This window comes from Scylla paramamosain, chromosome 47 (genome assembly GCF_035594125.1).
Source record: "Scylla paramamosain isolate STU-SP2022 chromosome 47, ASM3559412v1, whole genome shotgun sequence".
In the NCBI taxonomy this organism is placed as follows: domain Eukaryota; kingdom Metazoa; phylum Arthropoda; class Malacostraca; order Decapoda; family Portunidae; genus Scylla; species Scylla paramamosain.
Window position 1 is genome coordinate 6,817,309 of NC_087197.1, and position 24,826 is coordinate 6,842,134.

Here is a 24,826-nt window from a genome sequence, read left to right on the forward strand (position 1 = left end):
AAAAAATAAATAAATAAAATAATTAAAAAAAAATATAGAAAACTTTACTTGTATTCAGTATTCTGTTTTCCTCCCATGAGCTTTTATGACCATCTTGATCCTGTCTCGCATGGAATCAGTGAGGTTAGTGCAAGTTTGCAGTGGTGTTCCCAGGATCCACAGGTTTTTGATGGTATCAATAAGGCATGGCACTGACAAGGTGTCTTCATTTTCTAGCTGCCATTTCAACTCTGCCCATATTTTGTATCGGGTTGAGGTTTGGTGAGTTTCCTGGCCACTTGATAATGATGTTATGTTCCTCAAGCCATTTTGTCACCTTTTTAATTCTGTGGCATTGTGCATTGTCATGCTGGAAGAACCCAAACTGGTGCAGGTAAAAAAAATAAGGTGCTCCTCCAAAGCTTTAATATAGTGGTGAGCATTCATAGTCATGTTGGTGGGCAGCACATACAGCCTAGTCTTGCCCATTATTCCACTAAAGGACCCCAAGCCATGACAGAAGAAGGATGTTTCACTTTGATATACAGGGCTGATATCTGATGGACAACAAAGCCTCCAATTTCACTTGGCACCACACTGGAATGATGATTCATCACTGATCATCACCCTATGCCAGTCCTATGCAGTCCAGTGTTTGTGTTGGATAGCAAAATCCAGCTAAGCCTGGCATATCCTATGAGGGGCGAGGGGTGATCTAGTGGCAGAGCATAGCGGAAGCTCTAGGTGTTTCTGGCAGCAATCCTGAATAGAGTGACTAGCAACATGTTGTACGAAGTTAGGGTGAGCCTGCTTTCATTGCTGTGGTGTAATGTGAGGGGTTTTTTTTAACACCTCATGTTTTATAAGCTTACCTGTTGTCCTTGAAGTTTTATGAGTGAACCTAGATCCTAATTTTTGAGGGGGAACAGTGCCTAGAGCATGACCTTAAGCACACTTGAAGAGTGAAAAGAGGGATCTCATGCTATGCCCTGTCCTTGCACTTATTTCTTTTACAGTTAAGTTTGCCTTCCTTAACCCAATGATATGGACCTTCTCAGTATCACTCATCTTGCCTGAAGCCATCATTAAACACAAAGTGAAAAAATGTAGCCTTAAATAGTGGCAAACTAACAACTAGGTCAAAAGTAAAACCAGGTCCTCTGAAAGTGCATCCTCCCACTCTGACAATATGGAGACCACTGAGCTATTAATCACATAAAACATATAACTGGCAATCCTGTAACATGGTGAGGTATAATAACTTGCCAAAACTAACCACTACAGCACAGTAGGCTGTGACAAGGAAAATGACTTCAAGGGTACTGGAGATGGCCTTATATCATTTTTTTTTCCCAGGTACTGCGTATATGTATGTACATACATACATGCATAATATATATATATATATATATATATATATATATATATATATATATATATATATATATATATATATATATATATATATATATATATATATATATATATATATATATATATATATATATATATATATATATATATATATATATATATATATCTTTGTTTATGAACAGTTTCCGAATGAGATGTCAAAACAATCATCTAAAATTGGAGGATAAATGTCTTGAAACCTCCCTCTTCAAAGAGTTCAAGTCATAGGAAGAAAGATATAAAGAAGCAGGCACAGAGTTCCAGAGTTTACCAGAAAAGGGATGAATGATTGAGTATACTGGTTAACCCTTGCATTGCAGAGGTGAGCAGAATGAGGGTGAGAAAAAGTAGTCTTGTGAAGTGGACCATGCAGTTATCAAGATCAGAAGAGCAGTTAGCATGAAAATAGCAGAAGGTAGCAAGAGATGCAACATTGCAGGTGATGAGAAACAGACATAGGAGAGAAGTTGATAAGACAAAATGTTTTTGATTCCACCCACTCTAGAAAAGCAGTGTGAGTGGACCCCCATACATGTAAAATGTACTCCATACATGGACAAATAAGACCCCTGTACAGAATTACCAATTGGGAGGTGAGAAACCTGGCAAGGATGACTCAGAATGCCTAATTTTACAGCTCTTTTAGTTAAAGATTTGATGTGAAGTTTCCAATCTAAATTACTAGCAAAAGACTGAAGATCTTTAATGTAAAAGAGGGAGATAATTGAGTCTCACTGAAGAGGGGATAGTTGTCTAGAAGATTGTTTAGGTGATAGATGGAGGAATTGAGATTTTGAAGCATTGAACATTACTAAATTTGCTATGCTGAAATCAGAAATTTTTGAATGATCAGAAGGCAGGTATTCTGAGGTTCCCCTGCACAAGTTGTTTAATTCTTGAATGGTTGTATAAGAAAATAAGGAAAATTGTAAAGTGGTTTCATCAGTGTAGGAGTGGACAAGACACGAAGTGAGTTAGTAGATCATTGATGAATTATAAGAGAGTGGGTGACAAAACCCTGAGGAACACCACTGTAAATAGACTTAAAACTTTCTATCACAGAGGCAATAGAACAGTCAGAAAGAAAAACTTGAGATTAAGTTACAGAGAGAAGGATATAGGCCATAGGAGGATGGTTTGGAAATCTTGTGCCAGATTCTGTTAAAAGCTTTTGGTATGTCTACAGTAACAATGAAAGTTCTGCTAAAATCCTTAAAGGATGATGACTAAGACTCAGTAAGGAGGGCCAGAAGATTACTAGCAGAGCAGGCATGATGGAACCCATACTGATGATCAGATACCTAAGGCTGTGAAGTGATAGATGTTTAAGAATCTTCCTATTGAGGATAGATTAAAAAAAATTTAGAGAGCAGGAAAATTAAAGCAATGGGATGGTAGTTTGAGGAATTAGAGAGGTCACCCTTTTTAGGAACAGGCTGAACTTCCAGCAAGAGTGAAAGGTAGATGTTGAAAGAGTTGGGAGTTTGACTAGACAAGGTACAGTTTCAGAGAATAATAGGAAGGATTCCATCAGGTCCATAAGCATTCCGAGGGACCCAGTGAGGGCATGGAAAACATCATTGGGAATGATCCTAATGGGTAGCATAAGGTAGTCAGAGGCTAGAGGAGAGAGAGCGAGAAAGGAACACGCCATGATCACCCAAGGTAGAGTTTTTAGCAAAAGTTTGAGCAAAGACTTCACCTTTACAGATAGATGAGATTGCAGTGATGCCATAAGATCAAAATAAAGGAGGAAAAGATGGAGAGGCAAAGTTATTGGAGATGTTTTTGGCGAGGTGCCACAAGTCATGAGAAGAGTAAAATATGGAAAGAATTTGACATTTTCTATTGATGAAGGAGTTTTGGGCTAGTTAGAGAGCAGTCTCAGTATGACTGCAGGCATAAACTGCATGAGATTCAGGTGATGGAAGGCTCAAGTACTGTCTGTGGGCTGCCTCTCTGTCATGCACAGAACAAGAACGGGCTGAGTTAAACCTAGGTTTGGAAAGTTTAGGGCAAGAGAAAGGGTGAGGGATGTACACCTCCATGCCAGTAACTATCACCTTTGTTGTACACTCAACTCATAGAAATGGGTCTCTGACATGGAAGCAGCAGTCATTCCAAGGAAAATCAGGATAATACCTCTTTGGTCCCTTCAATAAGTGAAGACCAAATACCAGTAGAGCAGCTTTGACAAAACCAATACTGGTGATCAGATAGAAGGTTGTGAAGTGATAGGTGTTTAAAATCTTCCTGTTCAGAATAGATTCAAAAACTTTACATGGGCAGGAAATTAAAGCAATAGGATGGTAGTCTGAGGGATTAGAACAGTCACCCTTTTCAGGAACAGACTGAATGTAGACAAACTTCCAGCAAGAAGGAAAGGTAGATGTTGATAGACAGAATTGAAAGAGTTTGACCAGGTAAGAATGGAGGCACAGTTTTTGAGAACAATAGGAGGCACCCCATCAGGTTCATAAGCCTTCCAAGAGTTTAGGCCAGCAAGGGCATGGAAAACATCATTGTGAAGGATTTTAAAAGGTAGCATGAAGCAGTCTTAGTGTGAAGGAACGAGAGGAACAAGCCCTCAATCATCTTAGGAAGAGTTTTAGCAAAGGTTTGAGCAGAGTTCAGCTTTACAAATAGACGAGATGGCATCAGGTTGAAATAAAGGAGTAAAAGATGAAGAAGCAAAGTTATTGGAGATATTTTTAGGAATATGCCAGAAGTTACAAGGTGTGTTATATCTTGGAAAATTTGGACTTTCTAATAATGAAGGAATTTTGGCTAGTTAGAGAAAAGATGACATGATTCCAGGGAAAAATATAAAGCACCTGAGATTCAGGTGATAGAAGGTTTAAAAACCTTTTGTGGGCCACCTCTCTATCATATATAGCATGAGAACAGGCAGTGTTAAACCAAGGTTTCGAAGGTTTAGGTCGAGAGAAAGAGTGAGGAATGTACACCTCCATGGTAGACACTATCACCTCTGTTATGCGCTCGGCACACAAAGATGGGTCTCTGACACGGAACCAGTAGTCATTCCAAGGAAAATCAGCTTAATACCTCCTCAGGTCCCTCCAACTAGCAGAAGCAAAACACCTGAGGCACCTCTGCTTAGGGGGATCCTGAGGAGGGATTGGAGCAATAGGACAAGATACAGATACGAGATTGTGATTGGAGGAGCCCAATGGCCTCAGCATAAGCAGAAGGATTAGATGGTAGAAAATGGTCAAGAATGTTGGGCATATCTCCAAGACAGTCAGGAATACGAGTAGGGTGTTGCACTAGTTGCTCTAGGTCATGGAAGATAACAAGTTGAAAGTTAGTTCACTAAGATGGTCAGTGAAGGGAGAGAAAAGACAAAGCTGATGGTGAACATTGATTTCTCCAAGAACAAAGATCTCCACAGAAGGGAAGAGAGTCAGAATGTATTCAACTTTGGAAGTTAAGAAGTCAAAGAATTTCTTATAGTCAGATGAGTTACGTGAGAGGTATACAGCACCGATAAATTTAGTTTGAGAGTGACTCTATAGTCATAGGCAAATGGTGGTAAGTTCAGAAGATTCAATAGCATGGGCACAAGAGCAAGTTAGGTTGTTGCACACATAGTCCAGCTTTGGACTCAAGATGAGGATAAAGAAAGTAGGAGGGAACAGAAAAGGGGCTACTGTCAGTTGCCTCAGACACTTGTGTTTCAGTGAGGAAAAGAAGATAAGGTTTAGTAGAGGAGAGGTGGTGTTCTACAGATTGAAAATTAGATCTAAGACCACAAATGTACAAGTTAATAAAAAATTTAGAGTAATTATCATTTCAGCAGATATCTACTGCCTCCTCCAACACCATTAATTAACACCTGTGTTAGTTAATGGTGATTCACCTGAGCACACTCTGTCATCAGGAATGGTGGTTCACCTGAGCACACTCTGCCATCAGGAAGGTTGGACATTTATTGTTGCATAATAGGCACCTGATATCTGCAACATTTAACACACTCTCCAATCACCTTATGTACTGCTGTAGTACCTTTGATAGTCCAATACCTTTCCCTTAGTGAGCACAAGATATGTTCATGTCCAACATTCTCATGATAGTCTCTGACAATTATATCAGTTAATGATGTTTATTTGGGAAGATCACTGAGAACTTAATATCACAACTAAGTGAAGCATTTGCATGTTTACCTCCTACTCTTAGCAAGCCATTATGTAGGAATGGTTTTAACTTGACAATTGGACTCCTCCTTTTCACATTCTCATTCCTCCTCAAAGCTTTCAATTCCTCATGAAAAGTTTCTTCCTGAACTACCTTGACAACTGCTCTCCCTACTTCCTTTAAATCCTTTACAGTGAGATATCCATTGTCCTCCTTATCACTCCTTTTCCCTTAAAATATTCTTAAAATATTCTTCAAGCCAGCCATCCAACTGCCTTCTTCAACTTATTCCAACTTGAGTAGTATTGCAATAGTTTGGTAATAGGGTTGGTATTACTTAAAGCATTACTAGCACTAGTAAACTTCTTAATCTCTAAATCCCCATCATTCAATGGTATCACTGCAAATTCACAAGGTCATTCACCTTCCTCTTTGTACAAGAAATCTGGACCCTTGAGCTACTGTTCACTCTGACATCCTCTAGATGCATCATCTGTTGGATTCAGGGCAGAATTAATATAACTCCATTGCTCCACTTGTGAGCCATCATGGATGACACAAACAGTTAGTCTCAAAAGTATGAAATCTAGCCTATCATTTCTGATATATTTCAAAACAGTGCTACTATCAGTCCAGAAAACTATTCTTTCTATTGGTACTTCTAGGATCTTTGCAATGATGTGATTAACCCTGACAGTAGTCACAGCTGCCAACAACTTGAGGCAAGGAACAGAGATTACCTTCAGTCGTGTCACATGCTTTACCAAACCAAAATTCATAGTGGACATCACCATTTACATAAGCTAATCTTGAAAATGACACACTTCCATACCTTTTGCTAACATCACAGAAATTATGTACTTGACATGAAACAATGGGGTCCAAAATCTTTGGGCTTTATGGACTTACACTTATCCAGAGTGATCTTGATCAGTTCAGGCATAAACTTAATTTTTTTTTTTTTTTTATAGGAAAGGAACTGGGCATGAAAAACAGTGAGGTGCTGGTGTCCAAGGGGTCAAAAGCAGTTGTCAAAAATTAAAAGATAAGTAAGTGTCTTGAAACCTCACTCTAGAAAAGTTCACATGATAGAAAGGAGGAAATACAGAAGCAGGAAGAGAGTTCCAGAATTTACCAGAGAAAGGGAAGAAGGATTGAGAATATTAGTTAACTCTTACATTAAAGAGGTGGACAGAATAGGGGTAAAAGAAGAAAGTCTTGTGCAGGAAGGCCACAGGAGGAGGGGAGGCATGCAGTTAGCAAGATCAGAAGTGCAGTTACCATGAAAGTAGTAATACAAGATAGCAAGAGATCCAACAGCGGGAATGAGAGAGAGGCTGAAAAAAGCAAGAGATGCAACACTGTGGTTGATGAGAGAGAGGCTGAAGACAGTTAGTTAGAGGAGAGTAGTTAATAATATGAAAAGCTTTTGATTCCACCTTGTCCAAAAGAGCAGTATGAGTGGAACCCCCTCAGACATAGGAGTACATGGACGGATAAGGCCCCTGTTCTGAGTTAGCAGCTGGGGGGAGAGAAAAACTGACAGAGACAACTCAGAACACCTAACTTAATAGAAGCTGTTTTAGCTAGAAATGAGATGTGATTAACCCTGACAGTAGTCACAGCTGCCAACAACTTGAGACAAGGAACAGAGATTACCTTGAGTTGTGTCACATGCTTTACCCAACAGTGTACAAGAGGGAAACAGCTGAGTGTCATTGAAGAGGGGATAGTGATCTGAAGGTTATGTCAAGTTGATAGATGGAAGAATTAAGTTTCTGAGGCACTGAACAATACTAAGTTTGCTATGCCCCAATCAAAAATTTTAGAGAGATCAGAAGTCAGGTGTTCTATGGCTTCCCTACATACGTTTATTTGAAGGGTTGGACATAAAAAAAAAAAAAAAAGTGAAAAATGCAGTGGTGTCATCAGCATAGGAATGGATAGAACAAGTCTGGTTTTGAACAGGGGTTTTCAAAGTGGTAGATGTTGACCCCCAGGAGTCGATGGGACCATCCAAAGGGTCAATGAATAGCCAATGGGTCGAAAGGGGGTCAATGAATAACCACGTGAATGTTAACTACTGGGAGCGAAGGGATCACCAAAGTCTCCAATTTGAAATTTTCAATAATAATTTGTAAAAATCTGAAGAATATCAGACACCATTGATAAAAAAAAAAAAAACATATATTAATTTCTTGAATTCAGACAATGGGTCAAATTTTTTTCAGTAAATCTTCCAGAATTTAAGCAGCACTGGCAACACTACCTTCAAGCAACCCTCACCCTCATGGTCTCTCACAGCTCTACTGTCCATACTAGAGTCCATACAGGATGCATTCCTGTCTGTCCCATACTCAGTGAGCAAGGGTATCCCACACCCCATCCCACCCATGTCTCTCTCACTGTCTTCCATACATTAGTTCAGTGGTATATGAGGTATATCATAAAAGTGGTCCATGAACTGATTATTGTGACAAGTTGAAAATTATGTGTAACAGACATAATGGCTACTGTTGCCAAGAGGAATGTCAACAGTATTCTCAGGAATATTTCAAATATGGATTCATTACTTCATTAACCAATGACACCATGTCTCGTGTGAAAACTTTCAGTAATGATGTCATGAAACTTGCAAAAATGAAGGGCCACCTTGAAAGGGTTCACTATGATAAGAAAAACAAAGACCTTGACTATTTCAAGACATTGAAAGAAAACTCCTAAGTCAATCAGATCAAGACTTTTTCAAAGCACCAGACATTGCTGATACTGAAGGAAATTTGAAACCCTCAGACAACATCTCCCTCATGATAGCAAAGAAAGGAAAGGCACACACTATTGGTGAGATAATCACAATCCCAGCCATTAAAGAAGTTATAGGAACTGTTACGAAGAATCACTGTTCTGAAAAAAATGCCATTAAATGACAGTACAGTGCAAAGAAGAATTGATGAAATAGCAGATGTGGAAAAACTTTGGTATCTGAACTTCAGGATAGTAAACTATCCTTACAACTTGATGAGTCAACTTCTGGCAGGTCTAATCTTCTCATGGCCTATGTGAGATATTACAATCAAAGCCAAAAGAACATTATTGATAAAATAACAAAAAAATAAATAAAATAAAATAATAATAAAAATTAAATAAATAAATTATCATCAGTTTTGTAAGGATATGAGAGCATAAATTTGTGTTTTTAATAAACAAATTAGATTCCATGCAATGCACATCTATTTTGTCTGTGTTTTCATCCTTGAGCCAGCATTGTCCCACCACTCCCACTCAGCAGCACCTCCTTTCCTGTCCTTTTCTTTAGTATGGAGATGATGACCCATAAGGCTGAAAAGACGAATAAGAGGAAACCCGCCTGAACCAATGGCAAGACTTTCCTTCCTCACCCAGTCAATATTATGAGAAAAGATGGGCTTCACTCATTCTGCGGCACAAAAAAAGCTGCACAGGGCTCTTTTACTAAGAAGGTAAATGAGTCATGCCAACAACAGGACACTAGAAGACCCAAGGTAGTCATTGCTGCAGACCTCCATTTTCCATTGGGTAAATAACACAGTAATTAATACTTTAATTGCTAGTGTCAGTGCATCACTCCTTCCTGTGGGACCCTCCAAGGCATCTCCTACCATATATATCACAAATACACTCCTGCAGATCTAGTCTATATATGTCCAACAGTTCAGTGTCATTCAGGTCATTGAAAACATCCTTATGGAAATGATAATTCAAGTGGTGAGCTCGGCCTCAACGGTTGGCTCTTTGGTTAACTTAGTCTTAACATAACTCTTAAAGTTATGCTACCTATGGACCTGTCTTAAATTTCAGACCTAGACTCAGCACAACTTGGGAAATTAAGCACAACCCCAAGCATAAGAGCTTGTTTGAGTCAAATTTCTATAGTTAAGAATCTTTGTTAACATGGTCCCAGGAATTTTTTTTTTATCCCATCCAGGACTTAACCTACTTGCTTCTTGCATAATCCACCTTCCATTCACCAGGGTTGGTGCAACCATTCTAAGTGGATCATACATTGAACTAACAACTGACAGCAATCTTCTCCCTGTCATGAGTTTGTTGTTGTCTTTTACAGATATTGTAAGGGTGTCTGACTCAGCATTCTAATACATTCCTAGTGCTTTTTCCATGGCAGTCACAACATAGATCCAGTTCTTTCATGAGCTGTTAATCCAACTCAAATACACATCAAAATCAGTTAATGGAAAATCTGGTTACCTATAATCTTAAAAGTTCAATGCCCAGGGCTGAAGTCCACATATTTAATGTTGATGCCACTCAGTGCAAGTCATTCATAAGAGCATTAGACAGTAAGCTCACTGATGAAGAGGAAAAGCTTCTTTACTTGGAACAGTACACTTCCGTAATTGTCAGGGTTTGTAGTCAAATGGCAATATCAGTAGGATATAAAGAAATCAGATGACTTTTGGAGCCAAAGTATGGTAATGAAGAAGCCAAAGCAATAGCTTATGCTAATAGGATAATGGAGTGGCCATGCCTGAAAGGTGATGATGTTGATAGTTTTGATAGCTTCTCTATCATGTTCAAAACATGTCCTAATGCATTATCAGGAGGCTCACAAGGAGCCAAGGAAATAGATCACTCTAAGACAATGAAAAAATGTTGAGAAAATACCAGTGTCCATACAAGACAAGTGGTTTGAAAAGGTGGATTTATATTCTGTATTTGTATACCACTTATGTTTATAAAAAAATAATGTTGCAGAAAGTAATCCATGTCAGATCAGTGTCAAGAATTAAAGTCCAGCTAGATATGGGCAGTTTCAATTACACCTTAAGTATGATATGGGCAAGGGCTCCTACATATTGGATATTAAAAGAATGTGTAAGGGAATCAAACGAGCCCCTATTCAGAATATTCCAAGAGTCTCTAAAACAAGGCAAAGTACCAACAATGTGGAAAAAGAAAAATATTGCTTCTTTGTATAAGAAGGGAAATAAGCAGTGTCCATTGTATTACAGACCTGTCTCACTCACCAGTGTAGTTAACAAATTAATAGAACAACTGAGAGGAAAACATGAAATGGTGAGATAATTCAGATTAAAAAGCATAACAGGCATAACAAAACTGCTAGGCTATTATGAGTAGCAGAAACTATACAAGAGAGAAACAGATGGGTAGACAGTATTTATTTGAATTTCAAGAAAGCTTTCAACAGCGTACCACACAACAGACGTATGTGGAAATTATAACACTTAGGAGGTATTCAGGGAAAATCACTGGAATGAAAAAAAGATTTTCTGGATGGAAGAGAAATGAGGAAATACTAAGAGGAAAATGCTCATCCTGGAGAAATGTAACAAGCAAAGTCCCACAAGGATAAATGTTAGCACCAATCATGTTCTTGATATATGTCAATGATACAGATGCTAGTATTGGAACAGACTTACTATATGAACATATTTGCTGATGATGCAAAGTTGTAAAGGAAAATAAATGATGAAAGCTCCTGTAATGAGTTACACAAAGACTTCACAGGACTCTATGAATGGAGTAAGAAATAGCAAATGAATTTTAATGTTGATAAATGTCATGTGGTAAAATTTGGCAGAAATTCGGAGACCTGATTGGAATCATAAATTAGAAAACACAAATCAAAAGTATATGGAAAGGAAAAAGACTGCAGTACATTCAGAGATATGATCATCTGGCAACTCACAGAAATACCAGACCCACCATTAACAAAGAACATGAGTTTTAAGAAAAAATAACATAACTTATTCAAACAGGAGGCACGCCATGAAGAAATAACGTAACTTATTCAAACAGAAGGTATGCCATCATCACACTACAAAGATATCCCCTGTCACACACAAGCTGTAGAAGATTAATTCATTTAGTAACAGAAGCATCAGAACATCTGTGGAGAAGCAAAAAGAGAAGGAGTCATTGTGAATACACTGGAATCAAGGAACAACCTCCTGAAGTTTGACACCAAGGAGCAATTCAAGATATAAGTGTATCCAGCAAAGGCAAGGTGGATGGGCTGGAGAATGGCTGGAGCTTGATACACAGCCACCTCCTGGTGGTGAATTCTGGGAGATTTTTTTTGTTACAATATGTAAATCTGTAAAATGCATGAAAGGCGAAGCTGTCAATAATGCAAAATTGAAAGGAACACACATGTGAAGAATGTGCTTAATATTCAAATCACTCTAGCTCAAAACTCTGCAAGAGCCCAATGGTTGCACTACTCATATATACTGCTGGATAGGAAATATCATTCTGTGTTCAGTGGTATGTGTCCACTCTTGTTTAGACAAAAAAAAAAGTTGGTGAAAACTGGAGGAAAATCCCATTTTCGACATCCTTTTACTTTTGGTAAGTCACTCATTGACTCATTGACTTCAGCCAATAGAAAAGATGAAAGCTATACCATATTAAATTGAGAGAGTTGTGCTATCATATGGGCTCATTTCATTACAATCAGCTGCATAGTTCCAGATATTAGCATTTGAATAGCATTTTGGTCAGGCTGGGCCGGGCTGCTCAAAATGAAACAATCTCCATAGTAAACTTTGCTTTGCTCATAATAAAAAATATTTATTCTTTATATACTTTAATGAGCTATAAAAAAAAAAATGTGACTCCTCTGCTCCCATTTGACATGATTTGCTTTTTGGATATATAATAAATAAATATAATTATTCAATACTTAAAAGTGACATGGCAGGAACAGATGATAACCAATCTCAATGAAATATTACATAGCTAAAGTATAAGTGATATAAAATAACTTATGAACTAATCATGAAAGTTTCTTTATTTGATTTTTGGGAATTTTTTTTTTTATTTGTCTTGAAAAAATTTAATTCTTCGATATTTCAGGCAGATATATCTGTACAGCTTACAGAATTAGTATATTTTTAAAATCCAACTAGAAGACAATACTGCACACTAGCCACAAACAATTCACAATAAATTGTAGAAATTGGATAGTATGTGAAGTTTTTCCATTTTAGAGACATTTTTCAAACTGAAGAGCTGCTGGGGAGAGAAGATACTGTCCTAGCAAAAAATATTTTTAACACCACTTTTCTCTCACCATTTGGCACCTTTTTCACACTAGCCACAAAACAATTTCAAAGAAAGTAAAAAAAATTATCCACCCTAATATGCATGTCTTATATGCATATAGAGTTGTGAGAAGGAAGAGTTGTCTTTAGAGAACAGGCTATGACTGCCCCACTGTGTTGTGAGATACAAAGGACATCATAGTGAGATCATTGATAAATTCACAGCACCTTGTGATCCAGTGCTAGAGACCTAAGTGGGAGTAATTATTGTTTTGGTAGGTGTCTACTGCCTCTTCCACACACTTCAGGTAAGACAGCTTCTGCCACCCTGAAACTGAGAAATACACTTAAGTACATCCACAACAGAGAATCTTCAGGAAAAGCAGGACACACACCTTCCACAAGAGCTCCAGGGAAAGATGTGGAAATGCCTGGGTGACAACACACAGCAAGAGCCTGAAGGCATCATACCACCGGTGCTCCCAGACAGCAGTGTGAAGCAGCTTCAGTGACCACATGAAGTCTGTTTTCTCTGGAGAGAGAAAAAAAAAAAAAGTAGTATCATTGTTAGTAATGACTTCATCATCATCAGCCTCAATGTGTGTAAGTATATAAATGTGTTTAATTTCACAGTTTTAAAGATGTAATCTCAAACAACTTTGTGTGAGTTGTAACCCAAATGAAGTTTATTTTCTGTATTGTTCAGAAAGAGCAAATAGGTACATAGTATTAAAGGGACCAGATGCTTTTGGTTACTTGTCAGTACATTAATTTTTACTTGATGAATCTGAATTTAATATATATTGTAGTAGATAATACGAGATGCTAAACATTTTAACTAAATATGCTAATGTTACACAGTATGTTAAAGAAATTTTCCTAGACTTGGTGATTAAATGCATGAAACACACAAAATGATTTGCTCAGTTTTTCCATTTTATGTTTCTTCATTCCTGAAAAAATTAGAGCACAAATTTTAACCAATATTTCAAATTACGCACAAATTACAAACATACAAAAAATAATCACAGCATCTTTGTTACTTGGTGTACAAAAAAATAAATAAATCAAATATGCAACTAAATTGTTCCCCTTTCATTTCCTTTTATGCAGCTATATTCAGATTTCCAATAGAATGAGAAACAGCAAAGTTATAAGACAGAATAGATGAAAACTTAATTTTGAGAAAATGGCCATTTTCTCTGTCATTATGTAACTGACAAAAAAGTTCATATAAAATACTAATAACTGTATATATATATATTATATATATATATATATATATATATATATATATATATATATATATATATATATATATATATATATATATATATATATATATATATATATATATATATATATATATATATATATATATATATATATATATATATATATATATATATATATATATATATATATATATATATATATATTATATATATGAATATATATATATATATATTATATATATAAATATATATATATATATATATATATATATATATATATATATATATATATATATATACGAGGTGTGTCATTAAAGTTCCAGGACTGGTGCCACACAAGTTTTATTTCACATCCAGGCTACAAACTATAGGTTATCTCCTTCGAAGTAATCCCCCTGGCACCGCATGCACTTGTCCATCCTTCTCTGCCAGGCTTGCATGCACTGCTGGAAGGATTCTTGCGGGATGCTCCTCAGCTCCGTCGTCACGGCCTTTTTGATGTCGTCCGCATCATCAAAACGGGTCCCCTTCATGACCTCCTTGAGCTTGGGGAAGAGGAAGAAGTCGCACGGAGCGAGGTCAGGTGAGTAGGGCGGTTGCTCCAGCACGGCGATGTTCTTCTTGGCCAAGAACTCTCTGATGCTCAGGGCATTGTGAGCAGGCGCATTGTCGTGGTGAAGCAGCCACGAGTTGCCCTGCCACAACTCCCGCCTCTTCTCGCGCACTGCACGAAGCAGACGCCGCAGTACTTCTTTGTACACATGTTGGTTGACTGTCTGGCCCTGTGGCAAGAACTCGCAGTGGACGATGCCCCTCACATCGAAGAAAGCGATCAACATGACCTTGAAGCTGGACCTGGACTGCCTTGCTTTCTTCGGCCGTGGCGACGCCGGACTCTTCCATTGAAGGCTCTGGCGTTTGGTCTCCGGGTCGTACTCGTACTCAAATACCCAGGACTCATCGCCGGTGATGACTCTCCTGAGCAAGTCTGGTTCAGTTTCCAGACGCTCGAGGATGTCCTGACACACCTGCATGCGTCGTCCCTTCTGGTCATCGTTCAGGAGTCTCGGCACCATCTTCGCACAGACTTTCCGCATGCCCAGATCTTCAGTGATAATCTTCCACACGCTGTTGTGGTTCATGCCAAGCTCATCTGCGATCTTTCGAACAGTCAACCGACGATCGTCACGCACCATCTGCTTGACACGCTCAACATTGGCCTCATTCCTGCTCGTTGAGGGTCTTCCACTCCTGGGGTCATCTTCCACGTCCTCCCGGCCCTCTTTGAACCTCTTGCACCACTCAAAAACACGTGAGCGTGACATTGTCTCATCCCCGTACACTTTTTGCAGCATACCCAGTGCTTCTGACGGCGTTTTCCCCAACTGCACCAAAAACTTCAAGTTTGTTCGCTGTTCAGCGCTCATTGTTAAACGACCTGCAACAGAGGACATGATTTTAAAAGCACGTAAGAAAAAGATTAGTGACTGTAGAGGGTTGGGAGCGCAGTTGTATACTCCAGAAGGATTACTTTGAAGGGGAAATATGGTGGTTTGTGGCTTGGGTTTGAAATTCATCTTTTAGGACACCAGTCCTGGAACTTTAATGACACACCTCGTATATATATATATACATTATATATATATATATATATATATATATATATATATATATATATATATATATATATATATATATATATATATATATATATATATATATATATATATATATATATATATATATATATATATATATATATATATATATATATATATATATATATATATATATATATATATATATATATATATATATATATATATATATATATATATATATATATATATATATATATATATATATATATATATATATATATATATATATATATATATATATATATATATATATATATATATATATATATATATATATATATATATATATATATATATATATATATATATATATATATATATATATATATATATATATATATATATATATATATATATATATATATATATATATATATATATATATATATATATATATATATATATATATATATATATATATATATATATATATATATATATATATATATATATATATATATATATATATATATATATATATATATATATATATATATATATATATATATATATATATATATATATATATATATATATATATATATATATATATATATATATATATATATATATATAGCATATTTATCAATATTTTGTTGTGTGCTGCAAAATAACACCATATAAAATGAAGGAAGTAGTAAGAATGAATAAGAAAAGAAAGAGAGAGAGATAGAGATGAGAAGAGACAGGTTGGGGACAAGACTTGGAAGTGTCCCAGACATGGAGCTACCAAGCCTGAAGCTTCTAGAATGATATTCATTCAAGCAGTCACTCATGTTCCCCATGTAAATTTCCTTACTTCCCATTGTCCATTTAATCTGACTGAATCTCATCCAGTATTTTGTAGAAGAGTTGCTCTTGACAATAAAGTAATTAGTATTCATCTAGCCCCCTAGTTTAATCAGTAAAAATTTCAAGAAGTAAAGCGTTTTATTTGTGTAAAGACAGAGCAAGGAGCAGCGTGTGGGAGGGTGTGGGTATGAATCAACCACCAATTCTTGTACCCCCTCCCTGTAGCAGTAGATGGAGAGTGCTGGGTGTACTTTCCCACATCATTCACTACCCAGTGCTTAGATGGAGCAGACATATTGAAACAAGCAGTAACATTTGATGGAGACTAGGGAGGGATAAGAGGTAGTCAGGTCAATTGCCTTAAGCAGATAAATAAGTCATTACCAGCTGTACGCCCCGGCCTACTTATACAGAACGGGATCTCCATAGTAGTGTGCCATAGAAGGTAGTTATGTGGAACACTCCGTACCGGGGGAAATGACTCCTTAGCTATGTGTGTGTGCAGGCTGAGTTCTTGTACAGTGAGTATTGACTGACCCTCCTCTGTGTTTGTGGGCACTCATTTGTGGTCGTGCCTCTTGTTCGTGAGCTTCTTTAGTGTTAACTGCTATGCATCAGGCTTTTGGAGGGTGCTTGACTTGCAGAGGGCTTAAGTAATTAGCTGTGTAATGAACTTTATTCCCTCCTCAGGTCCTGACAAGGCCTGCCGTCCAGGAGGTGGTAGACGACACTACTTGGCTTAAGGCTATAGCACACCGCTGGACAGTGGGTGGATTTGTTATGGAGGGCAGATGTCCAGCGAGGTGTTATACCTCAACCATATATGTGTTATATGTTATAACTGTTTTTCCTAGACGTGGTTCTCAATCCTTTTGGTGTAAAGTGTTGTTAGAGTATTTCCCTTGTCTGTAGGTAGCTAAAATAGACTGGCGATCTCATTTAGTGTGACCTGATGTTACGACTGTTGTAAAAAGGATACAGGAGTCACAAGGGACTCTTGTACATTGGTATTTGAACCCTGCACTGAGTCCACATAGGAGGTGGTCCAGGGAAGCTAAGTCCAGGTGCAGCAGCTTTGTGAAGGGGCTAGGAACTGTGGTTGTAACAATATTATTAGGATATTAGGATTCTTGAGGACCGACAGATATCAGCTGAACTCAAAGCAGATACTCTGATGATTTTCCATAAATGAGTTGAACTTATCATCCTTGACTTTCTGGACATGAGAAAACTTTCCACAAAGTGAATGCCCAAAACTGAATGCTGAATGGAAGTGCATTTCAGTGACAACACCAACGGCAACTTAGATTTGTTTGCAGATGAAAAAGCAGATCTCATGGCCTGTTTAATCACCATAGATGAAACCTGAAACCTGTGATCCCCAGACAAAACCACAATCAATGGAGTGGCATCACTGTAGTTCACCACATCCCAAGTAATTTCTGACCCAGAAGTCTGTAGAAAAGAGCCTGCCTTCAGTGTTTTGGGACAAAGACATAGTACTCCTCATCACATAGCTTGTCAAATACCATAAGGCTTTGAAGCAGAAACACTGTAGGAAGCTAAGCAGTGGTGTCCTATTTTTTGCAGGACAACACACCTGCGCATAAAGCTCAAAACACTGGACAAAAAATTTGTGACTTCAGCTCCAAATTGATGGAGCTTCCATCTTATTCTTCAGATTTGGCCCCCTCCAACTACCACCTCTTCCCACAATCGAAGACACTTCAAGGGAAGAACTTCACTACCGTTCACAGCTCAGTTTTCCCAAACTCTAGTGTCAGAGTTGCCATCACAGGTTGCACAATAACAAAATTTTTGTACATTTTTCTAGTAAAGAGTTGTCCTACCTATCCTACAAATTTAATAGCCTCACCCTTTTGCAAGGCCTCCAAGCCAGGAACTTTTAAGCACCCCTTCACACACTCTCAAGCCACTACTGAACACCTCATCATGCTTTGGGTCAATAATGTCATCTTTTGTCTTTCTCTTCATCATACATTTTCTCTGTTACTACATGGAATGAATATAACAAATCTTAAAAGGTATAGTGTGATGATAGACAATGAAAGAAGAATCCAATTAAGTTGCTATTCAGAAAGAAAACAAAGAATAATTTCATCAATTTGATCTTGTGTATTACTTGCTTACCCTTTAAGTTGTACTGCTTCTTCACTTGTCCATGGTGTGTTGAGTCACTCTGCAACAAGTATTCCTTGCATTAATGTTTTCTAACATTTAATTTTGATGCAAGATACCTCAACTGAGAGTAACAGTAATACAAAACAAAGAAGTAGCAAGAATGGACACCTCTTTAGTTACTAAACATGTTCAGTGTGACCAGCAATGAAGCTGACTTCCCACCACTGAAGAAGGAAAAACATTTGGTACCCCAATTTGGCACAAATCACCCATGTGAGAAGTACAATTGTTTATGTCTTCCGCTGAGTTCATTACAAACACAGAACTGTACAGATGCCTGTGGATCATGTTGCACTGCAAACAGAATACATACTTCTACTGTAATGCAAACCCACTATTGGAAGCATAGCCACATTTGGGTGCCATTTCATTTTGAGCAAAGTAAATGGTGGACCAACAGTATTACATAAAACTATTGAATTCAAGTAATTTGTTAATATATTTTTTTTATTTCATTCTCCTTTAATACCAAATTTCAAGGCAAATAATGTTTGAAAAGGCTTTCTATGAGACTTCAGCATCAACTGCACTGGGCTTCTTCATCAGAGGATGAATACTCTGATTTCTAATGGCCTTCCTGATGATGCAACAAATAATTCTACTGAAACAAAAGACTACACAGATGATGCACCTGCATGTGTGGCAAATGAATGAATGTCACATCCTCACAAACAGGTTGTCCATTCACAGAAAAGGAGAAGCTTTGTATATGACCAAGTTCTTCAAAACAATGTAATCTTTTCCACTGATGTTTAAATATCAATCATTACAGATGAAATAGTACATGAAATAGTGAAAGAATCTAATAAGTATGCTTCCCAGGTAATCTTGTCACAAAGGGTAACAAGAATCATGGCTTAGAGATTAGGTTCATAATCTGTTTTCATAGAAGGCTTCAGAATGATTAGTAGTGGTGGAAAATGGTCATAAAATTACTTACCAAGACTGGGACCACTGAAGAAGTAGTCACTTCCTGAGGCATCCTGGTCATGGCAGACACTCTGGAGCCACAAGGAAGATTTCTTGCAGCCTTATCACTCGATTCAGGGTCTGGGAGGCGGGGAACACGAGGCTGCCATAGAGACGTGGCTCTGTGCCTCTTGCGCCGTTTCTTACTCGGCAGCGGGGGTTCATCATTGTTGCTGCTGATGTTTGAAGGCTGGACATAATCATGGTCAGCCACATCATCATCATCAGACATAAAAAGGTCTGATCCACAGTTTTCTCTCACCTGTAAGAGGTTTAGAATGTTATTCTGAGTAAGACACAGCAAACCACACTGCCTCTCACATTGTCAAAATGTAAGTGGCTATTCCTGGACAGGAACATAAAAGGCAATTTGTTACAAGCTGTAAAAGCTCAGCTGACAGCAGACCAAGATGACAATGGACAAAGTTAAAAGTGGACCAAATTTGGCAAAAAGCATGATAAGCACTGGTCTGAATTAGCAGTGGTGATCATGGCTGTGAGGTCTCTTCTGCTAAAAGCTCCAGTATATACCCCATTAATTGTCTGAACTTTGCTACTATTTTCTGTGTGCCTAACCTCTCATCTTTTGCTTATGCTGTTATCCTATCTTCTCTGTTGGGCTCCTCCAATCACAATCTCATATCTGTATCCTGTCCTATCACTTCAGTCCCTCCTCAAGATCCCCCAAGCAGAGGTGCTTCTGGCATTTTGCCTCTGCTAGTATGGGGGACCTGAGGAGGTATTTTGCTGATTTTCCTTAGAAAGACTACTGTTTCCATGACAGAGACCCATCTGTGTCTGCCAAACACATAACCGAGGTGAGTATATGGCATGGATACATACATTCCTCACTTTTTCTCGATCTAAACCTTCCAAACCTTGGTTTAACACAGCCTGTTCTCATGCCATACATGATAGTGAGGTGGCCCACAAAAGGTACTTGAGTCTTCCATCACCAGAATCTCATGCACTTTATATTTCTGCCCAGAACCATATCAAGTCTGTTCTCCAAGTAGCCAAAAACTCATTTATTAATAAAAAGTGTCAAAATCTTTCAAGATCTAACTCCCCTCAAGACTTCTGGCACCTAGCCAAAAACATCTCCAATAACTTTGCTCTTCTTCTTTCCTTCCTTTATTTCAATGAGGTGGCACCACTGCTAACACATCTACCTCTTAAGCTGAACTCTTTGCTCAAACCTTTGCTAAAAACTCTACCTCAGACTATTCAGGGCTTGTTCCTCCCTCTCCTCCAACTTCTGACTACTTCAAGCTACCTATTAAAATTCCTCACAATGATGTTTTCCATGCCCTTACTAGCCTAAACCCTCGGATGGCTTATGGAAATAAATGAGTCCTTCCTATTGTTCTCCAAAATTGCACCTCCATGGTTGCACCTTGCCTAGTCAAACTCTCAACTCTCTCAGTCAACATCTATCTTTCCTTCTTCCTGGAAGTTTGCCTACATTCATCCTGTTCCTAAAACGGATGACCATTCTAATCCCTCAAACTATCATCCTATTGCTTTAATTTCCTGCTTATCTAAAGTTTTTGAATCTATCCTCAACAGGAAGATTCTTAAACATCTATCACTTCACAACCTTCTATCTGATCACCAGTATGGGTTCCGTCAAAGCCACTCAACTGGTGATCTTTTTTTTTTTATGTAGGAGGGACACTGGCCAAGGGCAACAATAAAATTATATAAAAAAAAAAAAAAAAAAGGCACACTGAGATGCCAGTCCCAGAAAAGGGTCCAAAGCAGTAGTCAGAAATTAAAGGATAAGTGTCTTGAAACCTCCCTCTTGAAGGAATTCAAGTCATAGGAAGGAAGAAATACAGAAGCAGGCAGGGAGTTCAAGAGTTTCCCAGAGATAGGGATGAATGATTGAGAATGATTGAGAGGTTAACTCTTGCATTAGAGAGGTGGACAGGATAGGGGTGAGAGGAAGAAGAAAGTCTTGTGCAGCAAGGCCACAGGAGAAGAAGAGGCATGCAGTTAGCAAGATCAGAAGAGCAGTTAGCATGAAAATAGCAGTAGGAGACAGCTAGAGATGAAACATTGCAGTGATGAGAGAGAGGCTGAAGGCAGTCAGTTAGAGGAGAGGAGTTGATGAGACAAAAAGCTTTTGATTCCTCCCTGTCTAGGAGAGCAGTATAAGTGGAACCGGGGGGGTTCCATACATGGACGGACAAGGCCTTGTACAGAGTTAGCAGCAGGGGGGGTGAGAAAAACTTGCGGAGACGTCTCAAAATGCCTAACTTCATAGAAGCTGTTTTAGCTAGAGATGAGATGTGAAGTTTCCAGTTCAGATTATAAGTAAAGCACAAACCAAGAATGTTCAGTGTAGAAGAAGGAGACAGTTGAGTGTCATTGAAGAAAAGGGGATAGTTGTCTGGAAGGTTGTGTCGAGTTGATAGATGGAGGAATTGAGTTTTTGAAGCACTGAACAATACGAAGTTTGCTCTGCCCCAACCAGAAATTTTAGAAAGATCAGAAGTCAGGCATTCTGTGGCTTCCATATGTGAAATGTTTACTTCATGAAGAGTTGGATGTCAATGAAAAAGACGTGGAAAAGTGCAGAGTGGTATCATCAGCGTATGAGTGGATAGGACAAGAAGTTTGGATTGGAAAGTCAATGATGAATAATAAGAAGAGAGTGGATGACAGGACAGAACCCTGAGTCTTGGTCATCCTCTTTTAGGGATTTTGGTGAAACTCTTGCTCTTGCCTTAGACATATCAAAAGCTTTTGATAGAGTCTGGCACAAAGCTTTGATTTTCAAACTACTTTCCTATGGCTTCTATCTTTTCTCTTTGTAACTTCATCTCTAACTTCATCTCAAGTTTCCTTTCTCACTGTTCTACTGCTGCTGTGGTAGACAGTCACTGTTCTTCTAAATCTATTAACGGTGGTGTTCCTCAGGGTTCTGTCCTGTCACCCACTCTCTTCCTATTATTCATCAATGATCTAAACCAAACTTCTTGTCCTATCCACTCCTACGCTGATGATACCACCCTGTACTTTTCCACATTTTCGTAGACGTCTAACCCTTCAGGAAGTAAAAAGTTCTCACAGGGAAGCCACAGAATGCCTGACTTCTAATCTCTCTAAAATTTCTGATTGGGGCAGAGCAAATTTAGTATTATTCAATGCCTCATAAACTCAATTCTTCCATCTACCAACTCAACACAACCTTCCAGACAACTATCCCCTTCTTCAACTATTCCCCCCTTCAACTATTCCCTCTTCTTCAATAACACTCAACTGTCCCCATCTTCTACACTGAATACTCTCAGTCTGTCCTTTACTTGTACTCTAAACTTGAAACTTCACATTTCATCTCTAGCTCAAACAGCTCCTATGAAGTTGGTCATTTTGAGATGTCTCTCCCAGTTTTTCTCACCCTTCCAGCTGCTAACTCTGTAAAAGGACCTTATCCATCCATGTACAGAATATGCTTCACATGTCTGAGGAGTTCCACTCATACTGCTCTTCTATACAGGGTGGAATCAAAAGATTTTTGTCTCATCAACTCCTCTCCTCTAACTGTCTTCAGCCTCTTTCTCATTGCCACAATGTTGCATCTTTTGCTATCCTCTGCTGCTATTTTCATGCTAACTGCTCTTCTGATCTTGCTAACCACATGCCTCCCCTCCTCCTGCAGCTTCACTGCACAAGACTTTCTTCTTTCTCTTATCCCTATTCTGTCCACCTCTTTCTAATGCAAGAGTTAACCAGTATTCTCAATCATTCATCCTTTTTCTCTGGTAAACTCTGGAACTCCCTAACTGCTTCTGTATTTCCATCTTCCTATGACTTGAACTCCTTAAAGAGGGATGTTTCAAGACACTTATCCTTCAATTTTTGACTACTGCTTCAGATCCTATTCAGGGATCAGCATTTCAGTGGGGCCCCCCCCCCTTTTTTTTTTAGTTGCTCTTGGCCGGTGTCCCACCTACATAAAAAAAATTAAATTAAATTGAAAATAATAATGTGATGATTGTACTCCTAAGTCTCTGACTCATGTTTTGTTTTCTGTTTGTGCCACTTGGTCCTTCACAAGAGGTGTTGAAAGTGTTGTTATTGCAGAACATATTGACCTCAAATTTTTCTTAATTTAATTTCACATTACTCACTTCTGTCCATTAGATTTTCTCAAAGTCTTCTTCTAACTTATACATGTGATGTATGAGGCTGAAAATTTGGGTGTCATCCACTAAAGACAGGAGTGAGCTTTTTATGTTTGTGTTGGTCATTAATCATATTAATAAAGAGTAAGGATCCCATAACACTACCTTGTGGGACTCTGCCTGCTATAGTGCCCCTTGCACATGTTACTTGATACCTTTCTATTAGAAAGGATTGGATCTACCCTCTTACTTTGCCCTTCATTTCCAGTTGAGACAGTTTTTGCAGTAAGATCTGGTGGTCTACCTTGTCATATGCCTTGGCAAAGTCAAGGTGGACTACATCCACCCACTAGTGGAATATTTAACTCTATCAAACATAAATGAAAACTATTTTAAATATACAAATTAGGAACATTATCACATGACATTCTCAAACAATACAGAAATCAATTTACTCAAATTAATCAATCTGCAAAAAGCAACTTTTAATGTCAAATCTTTATGAACTTCAGAAATAATACAAAGAAAATTTTATTTAATGAAATAAAAGACAACATGCAATTGAAACACTATTAAGGGCCTTCCAGTTTGACAACACTAGTATATTTAATGATCCTTCAGACATATCACACATTTGCAGTAATTATTTATCCAGGATTGCACCTGCACTTGACAGCCTCCCATAAAAGAGAGAGAGAGAGAGAGAGAGAGAGAGAGAGAGAGAGAGAGAGAGAGAGAGAGAGAGAGAGAGAGAGAGAGAGAGAGAGAGAGAGAGAGAGAGAGAGAGAGAGAGAGAGAGAGAGAGAGAGAGAGAGAGAGAGAGAAGAGAATTATCCAAACTCCATGGTACTTCCTATTGTGACTACTTGTGAGCTGAATAGTCACCAAATAACAAAACTTTAGATATAAATGATATCAAGAGAGACTCTGACTTATTCTCAGTCACTTCAGCCATATCATTTAATCCATCTGTTGCAAATGGAACTTTTCCTGCCATGTTTAAGACAGCAAAAATTATTCCTATTTACAAATCTGGCACCAATGGTGACCCAGAAAACTTTTCACAAATATTTCAACTCGCAGTACATATTATCTACAATATTTAAAACTTTAATGAAGTCACATTCAATTTGTTACCTTGTATATATATAAATATTCTTAAACCTTCTCAGCATGGTATCAGATGCACCTTTATAGCACTGGATAAGTTTCCTAATGACATA

General features: G+C 37.9%; 1 protein-coding gene across 3 annotated transcripts in view; it reads right to left on the reverse strand.

Annotated features, from left to right (window-relative positions):
- Positions 1-24,826, reverse strand: part of LOC135094849 (uncharacterized) — a 66,071-nt gene that overhangs the window by 23,250 nt on the left and 17,995 nt on the right. For all 3 annotated transcript variants that reach the window (XM_063995296.1, XM_063995295.1, XM_063995297.1), the window contains 3 exons: positions 19,442-19,732; positions 18,451-18,499; positions 13,007-13,143 (listed from right to left, as the gene is read on the reverse strand). In XM_063995296.1, the coding sequence (XP_063851366.1) occupies positions 13,007-13,143; positions 18,451-18,499; positions 19,442-19,732 (477 nt within the window). The remainder of the gene's footprint in view (positions 1-13,006; positions 13,144-18,450; positions 18,500-19,441; positions 19,733-24,826) is intronic.